The sequence below is a fragment of the Salminus brasiliensis genome, chromosome 23 (assembly GCF_030463535.1).
Source record: "Salminus brasiliensis chromosome 23, fSalBra1.hap2, whole genome shotgun sequence".
Classification (NCBI taxonomy): Eukaryota; Metazoa; Chordata; class Actinopteri; order Characiformes; family Bryconidae; genus Salminus; species Salminus brasiliensis.
In genome coordinates this window covers 31389199-31409248 of record NC_132900.1, presented here as the reverse complement: position 1 = coordinate 31409248, position 20050 = coordinate 31389199, and the positions used below count along the sequence as shown (strand labels likewise).

Below are 20050 nucleotides of genomic sequence, written 5' to 3'. Positions count from 1 at the left end.
CCTACACCCATTTATTCCATTGTCAGTCATAAGACATCTCATGGCTGAAGTCATGGATGATTATCATGCAATGGTAAGTCCACCCAGACGCTCCTGGGACAATTTGAGATGGATCATAAGCTATAATGACAAAAGTATTGGGACACCTGCTTTCAGTCACAGTTTCTTCTGAGATCAAGGATATTAGAAAGAGTTGATCCTGCTTTTGTTGGTGTGACTGTCTCTACTGTCCAGGGAGGATGAATTTCTACTAGAGAGGACGGAGCATTGCTGTGAGGATTTAATTGCATTCAGCAACAAGAGCTGGAGTTAGTGAGGTCTGGATGTTGGATGACGATCACCACCACAAAGGTATTGGATGGAGCACCACCGCCATCATTCCAGAGCACACAGTTCCACTGCTCTACAGCTCAACGCTGGGGAGCTTCATACCCCTTATACTATACCCCTGGCATTATTAGGCAGCATGGTGCCGATGGGTTCATGATGTTGATCTGCTCCAGAGAGTCCTAATCTATTGGCAGTACTTCTTTCTCTACAGGAACTAGACAAGCTGTGTGTGTGTGTGTGTGTTTTTACATCTGTGTCAGCAATGGGTGCAACTTAAAGTACCTGAATTCATTCATTCGAAGGGCTGTCCATAAATATTTGGACGTCTAGCGTATTTAAAAAGAATTGGAAAACGGAATCTCACCAAATCCTGTTGGATCACAGTGAACAGCTGCATTAGAGAGTGTTAGGGATCTAGCTGTGCAGACTGAGGGAGGTAAGAAGTGGTTGGTGTTTCATGTCTTAGCAGTGCTGTGTGGCTGCTGCAGGGGCTTCCCTGATAGAGGGGGAGCTACCTCTATGTAGACACACACAGACGGAGTTTGATAGTACGACCAAAGTAATTAATCACAGAGGACTGGGATGGCTGATGTCTGGTTTGATTGAGAGGCCTTAGGCTCGAGCGGAGGACTCTGAGGAGGGTGTGAGTGAGTGTGTGTGTGTATAACTGTGTGCAGAGGTGCTCAGTAATGGTTTAGGGGCCTATTTCGTGGAGGTAGAGCATGGTAAGATGAAGATACAGGCAGATGAGACCTCGCTTTCCTGAGAGAATTCCCGTCTCTCAAACACGCAGTAATTGCTTGACTATGAGCTATAAGCTATTCTCCGTGGCGGCGCGAATCTCCCTGGTTTGATATGCACGGCTTTCTCGGCAGCGGTACACGTGATCTCGCACTCACCTCTATCTTAACGCTTTCGTAACGCCGCTGTTTTTTCCCCCGTCTGATCATCTGCCTTTTTCTCCTGCTGGATGTTAAGGAAGAAAACAGCCTCGTGGCGTTCGGCTCCTCGGTGCGGGAGTCTGCTGGAAAGGCCCTAAAGGTAGAAGAAGGGTCTTTCCTGATCAATACTGCGGCCTGGGGAAGCGTTGTGTAAACCCCTCCTCTGCTTCAGCCATTTTAACACACTCTTTTAACACACTCTTCACCTCTGAGTACCATCCCTAGTGTGTGTGTGTGTGTGTATGTGTGTGTGTGCTTGCACACATACTACATCTTTTTTTGACCTGCAACCAATCAATTTACTGTTGTATAAACACTTCTGCGGGACTTCACAGCGAGCTCCAATTCGCTTCACACCAGACCTTCAAACATGGCAGTGTTTTCTGCTCGGTCTGTAATTCTTTAAAGCCTCAGTATCATGGTCGATTTTTCTTCTTCTTATTATTATTATTATTAGCATTAATAATAATAAAATACTTTGCTTTATTACGGAAACACTATCATTAAAGCAGCATTATGTGAGAATTGACATGTCTTGCTCCTGGGCTCACTGTACAGTCAGGAATTATAATTCACGCTTTGAACCACCACTAAAGAAGGACACACTGTACACATGCATTTCTGGACAAGCTGAGAGCTACAGAAGCATCACTGAAAGGTAGAGCAGCATGTGGACTGAGGGGGTAGAGTAATACTACAGGATTGGACACTAATATGACTCTATGGGTTACGCAGCGTTACGCTCACAGTTCTGGAGAGCGCCGTCCTGCTCGCTTCACCAGAGCTCCATAGTGCAGTTAGCAGCGCTCCGAGCCCGGAGTAGCAACGCTAGAGACGCTGTCCTCCCTGATACAGTCAGTGGAGCAGCACCATGATCCTGAAGCTGCTGATTTAAGGTTAAATGCTGCAGAATGCTGCTTTAAAGCTGCATTTTGAGTCTTAAAAGAATCCTAATTAAAATATTATAATAATAATAATAGAAATAAAGAATAATATAAATATAGATTTTGACCATTATTTGACCATTTTTAAAAGACAAGAGTCAAATACAGACTCTCTCATTACCATATTTCTGTAAATAACGTTAATAAATGCGCTGATTGCCACAGCAGGGAGACTCGTACACATTCTAATCTGTCTGTGTCCAAGCCCACATTGCCAATCCTGTCCCGTTTTGCATGGCACTCTAGGGCAGGCTTTCAGCCGCCACACACTCTATTTTAATAACCTATCTCACGTGCCTGCTTAATATCATCTCCAGGGGCCGACGACCTCCTCCGGTCCGCCCCGATTATCCCAATGAATTGTTTCTTTGGAAGGTGTAATAGGGAGCGGGTAAAAAGGGTGGCGAACAGAGCGGCCCCGGTAGCCCTACTGTAGCGGATAAATCAGATCGAGCCCAGCCGCCTTTTATTGAATCTAAATTGCGGGCGGTGCTCGGGCCCCTCCAACACACGGCCATCAATCACCGGGTTGATAATGGAGCCTGGCCCGATTCCACCTGATGTTGGCATTATTTCGTTTGATTCTAACGAGCCGCCACCGCTAATCGGCCCACCGGAGGGAGGGGAGGAAGAGCGGCATGCGTACATGCATGCGTGTGTGTATGAGTGTGTGTACATTTTCGCATGGGTGTAGCTGTAAACGAGGTTCATTTAAATGAAGCATAGCTCTGCGTGGCTACATGACTCCAGGGAACTGAGGCTGCAATTACACACACGATCACAATTGGATTTCAATGGAGGCCCCATTAGCCATCCTTCCAGCCAAAATAGAATGAAGTGCGGATGAAGTCAAAGTCTTTAGCCGTCTGGCAGTTTGTTTTGTATTACCTAATCAGATAAAGAAGCCCCAGTCTATCCCCACCTCATCAGCTTCAGCCGCTAATAGGCTAAGAAAGATATCTCTAATAACGCATTCGCACCAGCATTCCCATACACACATACACACCCCAAATGTTGGGGTGGACTGATTCACATGATTCAATGCAGTGATTCACTGAGTCTCGATTCCACACGTTTTTCCGATAAGCATTGACTGACAATAGACCAGCCCTATCATTAGCACCACCTGCCTAACACTGAGTAGGTCCCCTTTGTGTTGCCATCACAGATCTTATCATTCAAGGCAGAGACTCTCTGAATGACACTTCGGAAGGTGTCCTGTGGTGTCTGGCGTCTTACTTCAGCAGCAGGTCCTTTCGGAAGTCCTGTAAGTTGTGAGGTGGGACCTCCATGGATCACGTCAAAGAGCCTTAGGTGCTGAAGGACCCCATCATCGGTTCAGAGGTTGTTTCCTTTCTTGGAGCTCTTTTAGTAGGTACTGACCACTGCATACCGGGAACACCCCACAAGACCTGCCTGATGTTTGTTCTGGAGATGTTCTGACCCAGTCATTGTCTAAAACATCACAGTCTGATTCTTGCCAAAGTGTCTGAGATTCTGTTGTTGTGGCTTTAAGACGTTTTCTGTAACAACAGGGAGGACAGCGTCTCTAGCCTTGCTACTCCGGGCTCGGAGCGCTGCTAACTGCACTATGGAGCTCTGGTGAAGCGAGCAGGACGGCGCTCTCCAGAACTGTGAGCGTAACGCTGCGTAACCCATAGAGTCATATTAGTGTCCAATCCTGTAGTATTACTCTACCCCCTCAGTCCACATGCTGTTCTACCTTTCAGTGACGCTTGTCCAGAAATGCATGTGTACAGCGTGTCCTTTAGGGGGCGTTCAAAGCATGAATTCCACTTTTCGAGTATAGGGGGAGCCCAAGAGAAAGAAAAAACGGTTCTCACACAGATGATGATGATGATTATTATTATTATTATTATTATTATTCTGCAGTTATATAAATAGTGTGTCACCGTTTATCCTCTCATCATGCCTGACCGATTAGTTAGTGCTGTAAACGCTGTTTAAATGGGTGTGTATGCATGTCTGAAAGGTACTGTGTGAGTGTTTGTGTGTGTGTGTGTGTGTGTGTGTGTGATGTTGCGCTGAGGTAAAACAATGATTTGTGCTGGTGTATTCAGCAGAAAGCGGATAGGCACCGAGGCCTTTTCTCTTTGTTTGTGGGGGCAGACGTCCCGCGAGGCTCAGCAGAGATGAGAGATGGACAAACAGTTTGATTTTGCACCACTGCCCCGAGCAGAGCGAGCGAGCGAGAGAGAGAGAGAGAGAGAGGGAGAGGAAAAAGAGAGAAGGAATATAGTTTAAAAGGAAAATGGAGCTTAATGCTGGCTGAAAGAGACAATAGATTGAGATGAGGTTAGTTAGCCAATGGGAGGTCATGTATCTATTTCCATCTGTGTGCGTACCTCTATCTGTGCATTAGGTTGTTCTTTCACAGTGTGCCCACACTCAATATAACCCCCTATAGCTTTAAAGGGCCTGTTTTAGAGAAAGACAAGAGTTTTCGGTGTGTATTGTTGTAATTGCAGAGTTTTGTATGGATTGTGAAGCCTGTTTATACAGCTACGAACCCAGTATTCATAATGCATTACGAATGTATTCATAAAGCATTATACGGCATGCATAATACTTTATAATGACTGTCATAGGCCTGTAAAATCGTCCATAAGGCACAAATTTAAACCAAAGGTATACTTTATTGTTATAAGTTATAACGCATCATAACATACACATGCAGTTATAACTTTTTAATGTCGCAGAAAAGTCAGGCAAGGATCCCGTTTCCCTGCTTTCTTTCAAGCCAGGTCTCCCATTCGAGAAACTGGAGAAGTCTCATTATAGCATTAGTATATACAGTGTTCTTATGAGCAGATATTATAATGCGTAATTATTATAATGCATTATGAAACCTTTATAAAGTCTTCGTAGAGTCACACACTCGTACTCTAAAGTGCTTGTGAGACTCATTATAAGGTATTATGTGTGCTGTATGATGCAGTAGTAATACATTTGTAAGGGGTTATGAATACTGGCTTCATATAGGAAGCCTTACCGAGATTGCCTATAGATTTCTACAGGTAGATTATTATTTATATAGAGACAAATAAGGAGGTCAATGAGACATTACTTACCATTAAAGCTAGATGGTAAATAGGGTGGGAGGGAGGGAGGGCATACTGAGGGTATACACCTAAACTCTTGCACGCCCACACACAAGGGAAAAAAGGCACTTTTGGTAATCCAATCGTCCTCGATCATGTTATCCACTTAAATTCCGGCAAACTCTACACAAGCCCGCCGCCACAACTTCCACCCGCGTTCCGTAATAACTCTCGGCCGCGTTTGTTTTCCTGCTTTCGCTCTCTCTTTATTTAAAAAGTTGGAACTCATCGGAGGTAATGTTATAAGGGACTCAATTTCACGTGGCTGCGCTCATCAGCGAGTAAAATAGCAATAAATGCGGATTGCTCTTGGGAGACAAGGAGCGCTTCGGAATAAATGATGTGCGGGAACAGAGGCGTAATTAATTTACAGGCTGTATTGATAGTCCCGCCACACTCCCCGCTATATTTCTTAATCTCCGCTAACATCTTCATTATTCGGAGGAGAGGAGAGAAAGCCGAGTCAACAGCCTAAATGAATTGCCAGAAGAGTCGTACACAAAACCCGGCTCCTCAGCGCTGGGATTGCTCTTAAGCTTTTAATTAGGGTGCCAACAAACAGCTTTTGATGTGCGCCGAAGAAATAAAGACAAGAAACACACACCACTGTTCGCACACACACTTACACACACACACACACACGTTTGCGCAGCCTTTTTCATAAGAGTGTAGGTGTAATGACAATGAAGTGCTCTTTAGTAGGCAATTATCTGACATTGTTTATTAGGCCTAACGGCCGGGAGCGAAGTGCGAGTATGTATGTCTGTGGAAAGCGGCGGCCCAGGCTTTACCCAAACAGCTGCGCTCATTTACTGCAGTGAAGTGCTGCAGTGTGCTACCTGTAAACGCCATGTTTTCACATCTGTGGTCCGTCTTTCTCTCCCTCTCCCTGTTTCTCCTTTCAGCTAAAACAGACGAGATTCTGAAAGCCAAGGAAAGGAAAGAAGAGGAAGCGAGGAAGATGAAAGAGGAAGGTGAGGCTCTTTCTGGTTTTGCACCAGATGTTCTCCAAATCGGAGACTTGCTTGTGATCAGCAGCCAGATCGTACGATGGCATCTCTAGCAAGGAAATCTGCCTAGATATCAGTGATGATGATAATAATAATAACAAACATAATAATAATAATAATAATGCATTTTAATTATAGAGCACCATATATATGGTGTTTAGGTCCCTTTATAACAAATTATTAAATTATTGATTTAAATGTGATCAAGGTAAACAGTCAACCAACAGCCATCTTTTTGTGCTGTGACTGTGCTGTGTTCCCATAGGTGGGTTTAATTATAACTAAAACTACAGACTAAAATTCTGGACTGACTGATTTAGTTTAGTCGAGACATTTTTATAAAATGTTTAATATCTTATAATCCAGTCTGACTCTCCTCCCTGACCAATCAGCTCTCAGCTCCTTTACATTTAACACTGCAGTCAGCTCACTGTGAGTAGTGGTACACACTCTGGACTGGTTTCTGTGGTTTTTGGTCTACTGGTGTGTAATAACTGTGTGTTTATAGTGGGTGAATGTGCTGTGTGTGTGATTGGGGTTTCTATAGTGTGTGTGTGTGTGTGTGTGTGTTAGCATTAGCATTAACATTAGCCTCCACTCGGTTCTGAACGGGTTCTTCAGTGCTGGTTTAAGAACAGAGAAAGGCGAGTGAGCGGTTCCCGGTTCTCCCGCTGGCAAAACGAGAGCGTTTCAGTGAGAGTTTATAAAATTTCAGATATTATGGTCTGTTTTCAGGTTCCACTGTAAAATAGCTCCACACTGCAGAACCTCCTTTATTTACCCTCTGAGAGCGTCCGCACTGCTGCTGCAGCCGGCTGGGAATAATATCCGTTAATGGCAATCCTTGAGGACAGCAGATGGTGCTCTGAACACCACGGTTAAAACTAAGACATGGAACTGGATTGGGATTAAAATAGACCATACCAGATCCATTCAAATATGCCTGGATCCTGAGCTGCAACAGTTAATTATTAAAAAGTCTGGTAAATTGATGCCATCATTGATGTGTTGACTGAATCAGCTAAAGTTTTCCAACCTTAATATGAAAACATAAAATATCTGCATCAAATTAAATATGATTAAAAAAAAGCTGTTAGACACAGCAAACATCACAGACTGGTAGAAATGGTGGACTTCTCGAAGTGCTTACAGTGAAAAGCTCTGTTGTGACACTGTTTTTAAACTAACCCCATTATTTGGAGAAGTATCAAGCTGAGGGATGTATCTAAAATCACATTCAACCAAACTGTTCTCAGCATCTGACCCTAACCTCAGAGTTTACTACTTAGTCCACCTGTTTGGTTTGCAGGAGTTACTGTATTGAGCCACCACAGGCCAAATAAGAGGTTACATGGATTCCCAAGAACACTCAATGCACTGTAATGATCAAATCTGTATGTTTCTATAATTTTCTAATGGAGTCATTTAGATTTTTAAAAAGATTTTAGAGGTTTAAACAAGAAATGAATAAAAAAAATAAAAAAATAAAATCAAATGACTCTTCTATAGGAATATATGCGTAGTCCATGTAATATTTCACCTCATGTTTGTAATCTTCAGATTATTATGAGCAGTACTCAGGCAATCAGAGTTTTACAGGGCCAGTAAATAAAACTCAAGTGAACGAAAAACGCTACTCTAAAATACTTCAGTTGGAAAAGAGAAACGAGCACGCATTACAAATGCAAATTTAATTAGAATATGCTGTATATAGATATTGAGCCTAATTCCGTCACCGCGGCGGCTCTGCTTGTCCAAGGCATCATCATTAGAACTGACTGACTGGTGGGCTGATGGACAGCTGACTAAATAAAAAAATAAAAAGTCCGAGGTCATCATTTATAGTCTCGTTTTAAGGCCTGCCGTCACTTCAGAAGAAATATGCAGGCCGGCGGAGATGAAGATACAGGGATGCTTCAGATCAGCGGCTTCTACATTTCCACATGCAGAACTTGGAGGGGGTTTTAATGGAGAAAAGCGCTTGCTTGTGCAGATAGTAAATATTGCATGTGTGCCCTCCCCTCCATCCTCAAGGCATATCTCGACACACGTATTCAAATGAAGTCAGGAGCAATTTGCTGGAGAGCAACAAAACGTGATGGGTGCAATAAAAGCCTTCAGATTCTATAATGAAATTAAGTCTAGATCTGGTGTAGGGCAAAGCTGAATGAGAAAATGAAATCTGTGATGGCCTGATTACACTCCTTGTGTGTGTGAGTGTGTGTAAGGGGGGTGCAAGTGTGTGCGTGTGTATGTGTGTTACGGTGTGAAATGAGATATGTGTAGGGCTTTGACAATCATGCAAGTGTCTAAATGTGTATCCCATGTGCCTAGTAAGAGTGGGCGGTATAGCAGAGGTATAGCATCACGGTACTTTAAACCCTTGGGCCTCAATGTTATATTATGTTATATAATGTAATATGTTATATAAATATCTATTTCTCTCTCTCACTCTCTCTACGCACACTATATATATATATATATATATATATATATATATATATATATATATATATATATATATATATATGTGTGTTTACTTGCATACTTACAGTGACAGTAGAAAAAAAAAAAAAATTATATTTATATATAAATTTTAATATATATCTCCAGAACTGTGAGCGTAAAGCTGCATAACCCGAGTCATATTAGTGTCAGATCCTGTAGTATTACTTTACCGCCTCAGTCCACATGCTTCTACACCTTTCAGTGATGCTGGATCTGGAGCTTGTCCAGAAATGCGCGTGTACAGCGTGTCTTTTAGTGGTGGCTCGAAGCACGAATTCTGCTTCCTGACTGTAGGGGAAGCCCCGGAGCAAAACATACCGTATAATACTGCTTTAATGTCACTAACTAACGTCCATTTCTTTCTAGCATGCAGTTAGTGCAGTTACTGCACTATCCGATATCTGAGATCCTCTTGTCCGGCATTGATCCCTACTGCAGACGCCTGTATACTGTGGGCTGCTTTGGGATCAGCCCTTACGTCCGCTGAAGGGTGATGGTAATGCTACAGCAGACTTTTTAGACAATTATATGCTTCCAACTTTGTGGTGGTAGTCTGGGGGAAGGCCCGTTCCTGTTGCGTGCCCCAGTGCACAGAGTCAGCTTCATAAACACATGGCTTGACGAGTTCGGTGTGGAGGAACTCCAGTGGCCTGCACAGAGCCCTGACCTCACCCCCACTGACCGTCTTTAGGTTGAATTGGAATGCCGATTGCGAGCCAGGCCTTCTCGTCCATACGTCCTAAAGTGCCTGACCTCTCCAATGTTTTTTTTGGCCCAATGGGCACAAATTCCCACAGAGGCGCCACCCAATAGCCAAGACTCGGAACTGCTTCTGTTACACAATGCAGGGCTAGCATGTGCTGTCTGAAGTCACATGAAGCATAACTGCTGCTAATGCAACCTCATTGGACGGCTAAGTAGAGGAGTAGAGCGATTAAAGAGGGGCCCACACTGGCTAGCATCGCGCTAACGCGTGGTTGGGGAAGGTGGAGGCCGTTCTACCCACCCAGCAGACAAGCTGTGATCTCTCTTGGACTGGCTAAGCCACTCCGGACCTCCAGGCTTGATTTTCAATACCTGCTTCTACCACCATCAATTTACGCCTGTTCACGCCCACTAAACCTAATGTCACCCCTGCCCGCACCCACCCACTCCATCCACATCGTGCCTGTGCTTCCCCATGTCTAACCTTCATCATTCTTGCTTGATTGGATGTCGTTTCACTCGCAAAGTAATTTATCTGTGTTTATCTGCTCAGTAAATCACTGATATTAGAATAAGCACTAATAATAACACTCCTACAGAAAGTGGTGGTGGTTCTCCATCACTGTGTTCATCATTAGAACATCTCCAAAGTTCTCCTCATGGAGTCTAGTGTTATTTAGAGTTCTCCTCAGATCAACACCTGGTTTGGTGGTAAATCAGGGCTTAATGATGGTAAATCAGGTGAGCTGCTGCTGCTGCTGATGATGATGATGATGGAGTTGAACACATCCTCCACGCTGTGCTGGCTGGACTGGGGGCGTCCAGGAGAAACCTGGAGGAACCAAGCTCTGTTCTTTAGACTAGCTCACCAACAAGATCTCACTACTTTCTTCAGAATGAGAAGCTCCTGGATTTATGTTTACCTGCTTCATCTGATCTGATGAGATCTGGAGCTTCTACAGTAAAACCCTCTCACTGTTAAGGAGTAATATTACTATACTACTATACTTATTACCTGTATGTATGTATACTGTATTGACAGAAGTATTGGGACATCAACTCGTTTACTGTTTCTTCTGAAATCAAGGCCATTAAAAAGATTGATCCTGCTTTTGTTGGAGTAACTGTCTCTACTGTCCAGAGAAGAAGACTTTCTACTACATTTTGGAGGCGCATTGCTGTGAGGATTTTATTGCATTCAGGATGTTGAATCATCACCAACTCATCCCCCTAAAAGTTTTGGATGGAACACCACCATCATTCCAGAGAACGCAGCCCGTTTCTCACTTTTTTGCAGATCACAGTGCAGACCTCTACTTTAAGTGTTTGCTACTTAAGTTAGGTTAGCATATTGCAAATGACCACAACCAGCGTCGTCGTTACTGTTGCAAAAATGATTTATTTAAAATTGCTGATCTTCACATAGTGAAAAAGGGCGTGTCAGGACCGCTAATACCAGGAGTCCATGATGCGCCTCATGCTCATGAACCTCATGCCGCCCCAGTCTCTGAAGCTCCTGTACTCTCCGGGCCTGACATACCTCATCCTGCCTCTGTAGTGGGGCTGCTCATACATGAGCCAGTGGCCGTCCATCACGTGGCAGGAGTGGCAGCCGCCGGACCAGTTGTAGCGCTCCATGACGGAATCGCAGTCATCGGTCACCTCCATCATCTGTCCCATGAAGTTCTCCCTCTCGTAGATCCTCATTCTGTAGGATCCCCTGTACTGTTAGGTAAGAGAGCTATGTGAGCCACTTTTGAGGGGAGGACACACTTAAAAAAACATACAGAGCTAATACGTACCATAGGGATCATACGGCAAGACCTGATGCAGTCGCTCATTCCCATCATGCTCATGTAGTCAGAGTACTCGCCCCTCCTCATGAAGTACTGGTTGCCCATGTAGTTGGGGCGGTCGTAGACCATCCAGCAGCCGCTCTCCACCCTGCAGGAGTGGCAGCGGCTCAGGTAGGAGGACATATCGGAGCAGTCGCTGCTGCACTCATAGGAGCGGCCCATGAAGTTCCTGTCCTCGTAGAAGATGATCTGTGTGGACAGCAGGAATGCGTTAAGGTTTTGGGGGAATGGGAAGCACCTCATGCCTGATCGGATGTCGTTTGCATTGTACTTGGCAGGGGTCGTTCTCAGTTTCCAATAATTGCTCACTGCTTACCCTGCCCATGGTGATGGTGCGATGATGGCCTTGTTGGTCAATGCAGGTTGCACTGGTGAGCGGACACTGTGCCCATTTAACCGTTTAACCCTTGCATTTATACGTGACCTGAAATCAAACATCATGTGGCGCCTTTTGTGAAAACTCCTGACCCAGCAACATAGCCGGAGGCCCATAGAGAGCTGACGGGCTTTCACTACGTTTCCACGTGACCTGGTCTCCAGAAGACTTTCGAATGGACGCTACAGGCAATGCAGCTGCGGAGACAATGCAACTGGAGCTCATATAAAATGCACTCTTTTGATGGATGCATCCCATAGGCACATTGTTTGTGTTGGTTGCGTAACACGTGAGTGGCCTGTGCTTGCACAAATGCAGTTTGCACAAATGCAATTTGGCAGGATTAATGATTTTGCAATGGGAGTGGAATGTGTTTGCTCATCTTGCACGTTCCAGGAGGGTATTTCAGTTAGACGTGTTGAAAAGTGTGCTAGCATTTCACTAATGTTGGCTTTTCTCCCACAATAATGTCATAAATAGTCTTTCTTTATATCTTGCATTTATAACAACAAATAAAAAAGCACAAAGGAACATCGTAAACTGGTCGACCCTGGAAAATTGCCCATTCTGGCCTGCCCATGTGCCAGCTACGCTATACGTCCAAATAGTTGTGGCCACCTCTTCTAATGAATGCATTCAGCTACTTTAAGTTGCACCCATTTTCTGACTCAGATGTGCAAATACACACACACAGCTTGACTAGTCTGCCAATAGAATAGGACTCTCCCAATGCCACTTTTTGGATGATCATCATTCAACATTCTGACCTCACTTACTCAAGCTTTTGTCGCTGAATGCAATCAAATCCTCACAGCAATTCTCCTGCTCCAAAATCCAATAGAAAATCTTGGTTCGACTAGGATCGACTCTTTTAATACCCTTGATTTCAGAAGAAGCAGTGAATGAGCAGGTGTCCCAATACTTTCGTCCGTATATAAGGAGACCTCACTGTGGTCGTCTGAAGAACACTGAGGAAGCAGTAAGCGCATCAGCTGAGTTGAGTGCCTCTAGATGACTTGACATCGTCTTGCAGGTGACATCAGGCGTGCCGTGGATGTGTACGCTCTGGCTTTTGGAAAATAATGATTTATCCATTGGGGAATTTGTGCAGACTGGCGCGAAATCCGAGTTGAAGGCACCATGTCTGCGCCTACGTCGGAAGGCTGCCACTTGCTGAATGTGATAACAAATTGCTTGTAAAGAAAGTGAATCCAGGTTCTGCGGAGCTGCCACTGCATCTTTGAGCTTCTTCTGGAATATTCTAAACTGTATTTAAAGACTTTCTGACTGCTGATTCTCTCAGAGTTGAAATGCTCTGTTTCTGGGGGAGGACTTCCTGCAGACTTGATTTCCACCACCATGGCTTCTACAAAGGATCTGATGCAGGTTTGATGTGGAGTTGATGGGAGCAAATTGGTCCATGATGTGAGAAAGCTTGACCTGCAGCTGTTCTAGCTGTTCTATCACCTGGAGGCCAAGACCAGGTTTGCTTTGAGAAATCTATTCAGCCAGTCGGCCAGATTCCAGTGTAGGAACCATTGGGCGTACTAGCCACCAGCTTACTGTTTCAGCAGGCTTGACCAACCTCTACATTTCCTCCTGGGAGAATCTCTGACACTTTCTTAAGGGTGGTCTTAAACCAGACCAATAAAGCACTTATAAAGGACACTGCAGGAAAGTGGTTACGTCTGACGGTTCATTCGTTCTTCCTCAAAAATGTGACGCTTCAGTATATCACACTGCAGTCACATATATTTCCACTCTGATGAAACAAATCAATAATAAGAGCTTATGGATATGAATTGCATTGTGAATGTGAAGTCCGCAGGATGTGCTCATGCCCTTGCTCGGAAACCAAAATAACAAAAAAAAAAATCCAGCGCATCCAACAACAGAGTCCGAATGCTTTGTACACACACACATGCAGAGCAGTGATGGTGAGTCTGGGCTATTATGACTTGCATTGCGCAATTATAAATGTCACCAGTAGGACCAGTATGGAGGGGGTATTAAAAACAGTGTGGCGAATTGAATGTACAATATGAACGGTTTCAGGGTTTATTTGCGTAATGATCAAACGGGAATTAGAGTAGCGCTTTATTTCGAGATTAAAGCAACAATAAGCATGAAATGAGCATGAAATTTGGGAAACACTGTGCGCTCTCCTCCTCTCTCCTTCCCTCTATCAGTAGAAACATTGCCAAACTGTTAAATAAGCGCTTAGCCTCGGGCTACAGTATGTGGTTCCCTGTCATGCTGCTTTCTTAAGCAGGAGTTCACGCTATAATCCCGCCTTTTGGAATCAATTGACTTCCTTCCTACTCCTCTCCTTGGTGCTCTCTCTTTTTTTTTTGTTCCTCTTAAACTCTTCCTTTTTTTCATGAAGTAACTGATTCCTCCTGCATAGCGCTGGAAAAGCTCGTCTTGCCTTTATCGAGAACAGAAATAGTTGTACTGCGAGTGCCTCTTCAAAGCATCGACTCAACCCCACTGCCAGTGACCTGGAAGTAAAAAATAAAATAAATAAATAAATAAAAACAAATCAGAGGCTGGTGTTGCTCTTGCCCAGCCTTCCCAGATCCACCCTCCCCCCTCTTAACCGATGCCATCGTCCTCTGGATTAACCTTTTTTGTTCCCAAATTGAGAAATAAGGCCCTCACATGTCCTGTTCTCTTGATTGCTGATTAGGACCGCATATAGTAGAGTCACTGTAGGGTGTTTGAAAGTCAGCTCTGCACTATATGGACAAAAGTATTGGGACACCTGCTCATAAAGGCTATTAAAAGATTTTGACGTAGCATTTCTGCAAGGATTTGGAACAGGATGCTGGATGTTGATCACCACCAAAAGTATTGGATGGTGCCCCATCATAATTCCAGAGAACACAGCTCCAGTAGGTTTGTGCCAATGAGTTCATCTGCTTCAGAAAGTCCTATTCTATTGGCAGTACTTCTCCACAGGGGCTAGTCAAGCTGTGTCCACAAACATTTGGACGTATAGTGTGGACTCTTGTGCTTTGATGCACGTGATGCGAAGGGGTCAGCTGTGGCCTGAAGCTTAGAGAAGCGGCCGTGTGACCTGAAGGTCATCTCTTCTGCTTGAATGAATGACCTTCGTTCGGTCACAGTAATCTTTCAAGGCTACAGATTTTACAAGGCCACTGTTTTAAAGGCTAATTTGGGCCGAGCATGATGACACCATCCTGCTGTATTGAGTGGAACGGTTAGCGGTGTTTTTTTTCTCTTTTGAGATTTTGAGATGATCCTACCCTAAAATCCAGCCATTACACAGTGTAAGAGTGTACCGTAAGCTCATCATGTGAGAATACTGCGCATAGCTTCTGAATTGAGGCCCAGGCAGGGTCTACCCACTCATCCCTCAGGGGCCGGGAGAGTTCAACACAACAAGAAAGTTCCGGCTGATCTGCGGAAATGAAGGAAATGAGAGCAGAGTGGGGTGGGAGGGGGTGAGATAGGGTACCTCCCACTCCCCGAGAGGCGTGTATTTCTGCCGGACGGCCGGGATTCGGATCGAAGCGCCGTTTGATTCCTGCGAGCGCGGAGATGTGCGCGCTATTAGAACAGCGCTGCACGCTCCGACCTGCTCTCGACGAGGAGGCCACTTCTCCAAGCGAAGATCAATACTTCACCTCCTGCTCATCGTTTAACATAACTACTTTCTATTGAAACTTGAAAGGAATTTTGGCCTCGCTGTCAAAGGCCACATGCTGTTTGAAAATCAGAACCCACAAAGAGGGAAGCGGTGCTTGGTGGGATGTTGTTTTTTTATCATTCTTTTTTTGTTTTTTTCTCTCCAGGTTTTTATTAATAACTATATTTTGCAAATTTGATGGTTATGTTGCAGCGTCGTGGGCTGTGGTAATTCTGAAGTCAGCCTGACTCATTGGTGCTGTTATTTATATTTATTTATTTATTTATTTATTTATTTATTATGTATAGCTTTTTGTGTTATGCTGTAGACAGATTTGCAGGCAGCGAGTGGGAGCATCACTCTCTTCATAGCAGGTTTTTTGTTCGTTTTTGTTGTATTGTTTCTCCTGTCCAGGTATATTTAGTAACCCAGGTTCTCTTTCTGTGCCCAGTTTAGACATATATCTTGGGTATCTTGTTGTATTTTCTTCTGCAGCTTCTGTGGAATTCAGTTGAGCCTCTAGTAGATCAGTGTCATATCCTTAACAAACCTTCTGCTCAGACTGATCGAAACTTTCAGGCTATATATATATATATATGTGCGTCTGTGTAAACATCTGGAGATAACAGTAATGTAATTCTGAGGAAAAAGTTCGAACCCCACCCTACATTTATTACTCTTTCAAATGTGTAGAATTAGACTCAGCTGCAGAACATCAGCTGATCAGAACATGGTTAGAGAGAGTTATTCTGGAGGAGTTTGTCTTATTTAAGCCTCAGATGTTTAGTCTGGTCTGATCTTGATGGTTGAAGTGAGTCGTGAAGATCACCATCATGGCGGGACCCAAACAGGTCGGAGATGGGAGTCTGGGAAGGGGTTCTCAGAAAAAAAGATCTCAGAACAGTAGAAATCAGCCACTGTTCCACTGTCCACTAAATCATCTACAAGAGGAACAGCTGACCAACATGACCAGAGCAGACCGTCCTACAAGATCAGCCCTACAGCAGAACCACAAGCTCCAACAATGGTGAACAGTGGTGGTTCTCCATCACTGTGTTCATCATTAGAACATCTCTAGAGTTCTCCTCATGGAGTCTAGTATTATTTAGAGTTCTCCTCAGATCAACACCTGGTTGGTGGTAAATCAGGGTTTAATGATGGTAAATCAGGTGAGCTGCTGCTGCTGCTGCTGCTGCTGATGATGATGATGGAGGTGAACACATCCTCCACGCTGTGCTGGCTGGACTGTGGGGCGTCCAGGAGAAACCTGGAGGAACCGAGCTCTGTTCTTCAGACTAGCTCACCAACAAGATCTCACTTCTTTCTTTCTTCAGAATGAGAAGCTCTTGTTTCTCCTTTTTACTGGATTTATCTTCACCTGCATTATGTGTTCTGATGAGATCTGGAGCTTCTACAGTAAAACTCTCTCACTGCTGAGAGAGTCGGGGGGTAGAGTGATGGGATCAGGGGGCTAAATCCTCTGCACAGGGCTGTCGGTATTATTGTGTTTATCCTTGTGTTTGCATTGTGTACAGGTTTCTCCTGCATATAGCCCCATTTGTTTGTGGCCCAGGCGTTGAGGGCTAGCATGAGATGTAATCCTGTCCCCATCACGGGCTGAGCGGGGGAGATCATATATTTTAATGAGGCGTATAATAGCTTTTAACCCATATCATTAGAGCCAGATACACTGTGGCCTGCTCTTTTGCCACGGAAAAGGGGAAAACTGTTTCTTAATTACGCTGTGTGTCGGGCAGGTCATGGGTGCGGGTGTGTAACTGTCTGTGTGTGCCTGTGTTCCGGAATTATCCTGCCATTAAATATTCACATGGGATTTGCTCCACACACACACACACACACACACACACACACACAGTTTCCTCTCCCGCCCCCTGTATCTATTAACACCTCAACTTACTCTAACAAGCTCTGTTGTCAATCACAAGACCCTTCATACAAAATGTGTGTGTACATCAGGGCTGTCGAATGATTCAAATATTGATCCTGATTAATCGCTTTATTTTGTGATTAATCACAATTAATTGCATATGCTTTTATTAGCTTAAATGTGAGTGTAGAGCTTTTTTTTTTCTTTTAAAAGTCAGAAAAGAAGCGTAATGACCCACCACCCAAATTTGACCTGCTCTGGGGTGGTCAGTCCTGTGGGGTCCTGAGCATTGACGAACGAATACAGTCTGGATACAGTCTAGAACTACACAGTGCTGCTGTATGGTCAGTGGAGCTGATAGAATGGGCAGAGTTCATTCCAAGCCAGGGGTATATATACATACACACACATTTATATATATATATATAGAAAGAGAGAGAGAGAGAGACAGACAGGTATATAAATGATGAAATCGAATGAGCGAGAGCGCACTGAGGTCTGTTTGTCTGGGGGAAGATGTATAGCCTGAATTAAAAACAGGCACAATTTTAATTGAATTCTCCACGGCAACCTTAATTAGAAACTTTGTTGTTAGCTTTGCCAGTATTTCCATTCATTTGCGCTGTTTGAATTAACAATTTGTTAAGGACGACCGGGAGTGCAATAGATGCTGTCTGATTAATGAATGGTTCCTTTTTCATTTTATCTGGAAACGTTTGCGTGATGCATTTTGCTTTGTTTCTTCCCTTTTAATTAGACTTGCCTAATGACCTGCTATTCAGACAAAAAAAAATGACTGTATACAACAACAAATAATAAAAAAAAAACAATTATACAAATGATATTAATACAATTCAGAGTAATAACAGCTTGTCTTATCTCAAAGTAATTTAATTACGGCGAAGAACACAAGGCATGATGGAAGGCTGCTTAGAAGGCAATGGACACCGATGCCCAGAAATCAAATGATTTGACCTCCGAGCCCAAACTCCAACCGGACTGCTGTTAAATATTTAGCGCTCTCCTGTCATGAATACAAATGGGGCACAAATTAGAAGCTACAGGCGAGCGACCCCGCGGCCCGGAGCACACACGCCCCTCTCCGCTTTCAGTGTTTTAATTACCGCCAGTCCCGTCAGCACGTGAAGGACAAGCGGCGAAACCGGCCACCTGGTAAACATCACATTTCAGTGTCCATCTCATCACTTACTATTAAGCAAAAAGAAACTAACCTAGACGGATTAATGGTGCGCTGTGAAGTGTGGAGGTAATGTGCTTTTATAGCTTTATGAGTGGCTACTAGAGAGTTGGGTGACCTACAGCCATAGTTAAGTATGTGCTGTATGTCATAACTGCAAAGAGATAATGACTTAAGTGGAAATAAAAGGGGCCTAATACAGTTCCCTGTGGGACTACATAGTGTGCCCAGCCTCTATGAGCATAGGAACTGATATTTGTTGGTGCTGTTCTCTTTTAGTCAACATTTTGGCCTATATATATATATATATATATATAAGAAATACTGCCAATAGAATAGGAATCTCTGAAGCAGATCAACATCATGAACCTATTGGCACCATGCTGCCTAATGTCAGGCGTGGGCTAGTAGAGGGGTATAAAGCCCCCCAGCATTGAGCTGTGGAGCAGTGGAAGAACTGTGTTCTCTGGAATGATGGTGGTGGAGCTTCATCCAGTACTTTGGAATAGTTGGGGAGTTTGGAATGGGGTGAGATGGTGATCAGTCATGTGTATGTATATCTATACACAAACACAATTATATCAGAATATTATGACCCACTTCCATGTCAGAGCGCTGTGTGTATTGTGCAGGTGCGAGTGGATCAGACACAGCCGTGCTGCTAGAGTGCTTAAACACCTCCACCAATCCTCCACCTATCATGTTGGAAGAATCCAGCCAGCAGTGTCTTGATGAAGGATTAGAGAATGAGCAGGACAAGTTGCTCTGTCGGGTCCACCCGTACCACCACTGCATACCGGGAACACCCCACAAGACCTGCCTGATGTTCTGGAGATGTTCTGACCCTCCAGTCATTATCTAGAACATCACATCAGTTCGGTTCTTGTCGAAGTGTCTCAGATTCTTACGCTTGTCCATTTCTCCTGCTTCAGCACCTTCATCACCTTCAAGAACTGACCATTCACTCACTGCCTAATATGTAGATTCACCCCTCGACAGGAGCCCCTGTAGATGAAAATAGATAATCAGTGCGTTCCTCTTCACCTCTCAGTGGTGCTAATGTTATGGTTGATCGATGTGCCACATTAAACATCTGCTGTGGCATTATGGGATGTCATTTATCACAATCACAGTACATAGTGTCTTATTGCTCGGCCCTAATCTGTTCCAACGTACATGAAACTATATAAATGTAACTAGTTGCTACTCACTTCTGTCGGCAGTCCGTCCACACAACACATCTCCCATCCCTTCTCGCTCCATCAATCTCCTGCGTTGCTTTATTTGGTCATTTTTTTGTTGAAATCCTCAGCGATTTGTTATTTAGCAGAAATCTGGTGGTATTGATTTCCCATTTCCCTCAAGTGGCAGCGTCCTTCGTCATTATCCTGCCAGTCAGTGACAGCAGCTAGTGATGGATTCACCTGCTGGATTTTATTGTGTTATCATGTCCAACCTGCTCATGGATATGCCTCCATAGGCCTAGCTGCTGCGACATGCTGACAACATGTAGCAGTCCT

At 44.1% G+C, this 20050-nt stretch overlaps 2 protein-coding genes across 4 annotated transcripts in view; one reads left to right on the top strand and one right to left on the bottom strand.

Annotated features, from left to right (window-relative positions):
* The window catches only part of rsrc1 (arginine/serine-rich coiled-coil 1), a 164167-nt gene that overhangs the window by 121122 nt on the left and 22995 nt on the right, over positions 1-20050 (top strand). For all 3 annotated transcript variants that reach the window (XM_072668505.1, XM_072668504.1, XM_072668502.1), the window contains one exon: positions 6243-6311. In XM_072668505.1, coding sequence (XP_072524606.1) covers positions 6243-6311 — 69 coding nt within the window. The remainder of the gene's footprint in view (positions 1-6242; positions 6312-20050) is intronic.
* On the bottom strand, positions 11010-11741 carry LOC140545627 (gamma-crystallin M2-like). The gene is made up of 3 exons (XM_072668509.1): positions 11733-11741; positions 11363-11605; positions 11010-11285 (listed from the first exon to the last, which is right to left on the bottom strand). The coding sequence occupies exons 1-3, from the start codon at positions 11739-11741 to the stop codon at positions 11010-11012; spliced, it is 528 nt and encodes a 175-aa protein (XP_072524610.1).

Bases quoted from the DNA above. Each gene is read 5' to 3' on its own strand.
- LOC140545627 (XM_072668509.1), bottom strand. The intron at 11,286-11,362 runs GTACGTATTAGC...CTTACCTAACAG, and splicing joins CTTGCCGTATGATCCCTATG to TACAGGGGATCCTACAGAAT.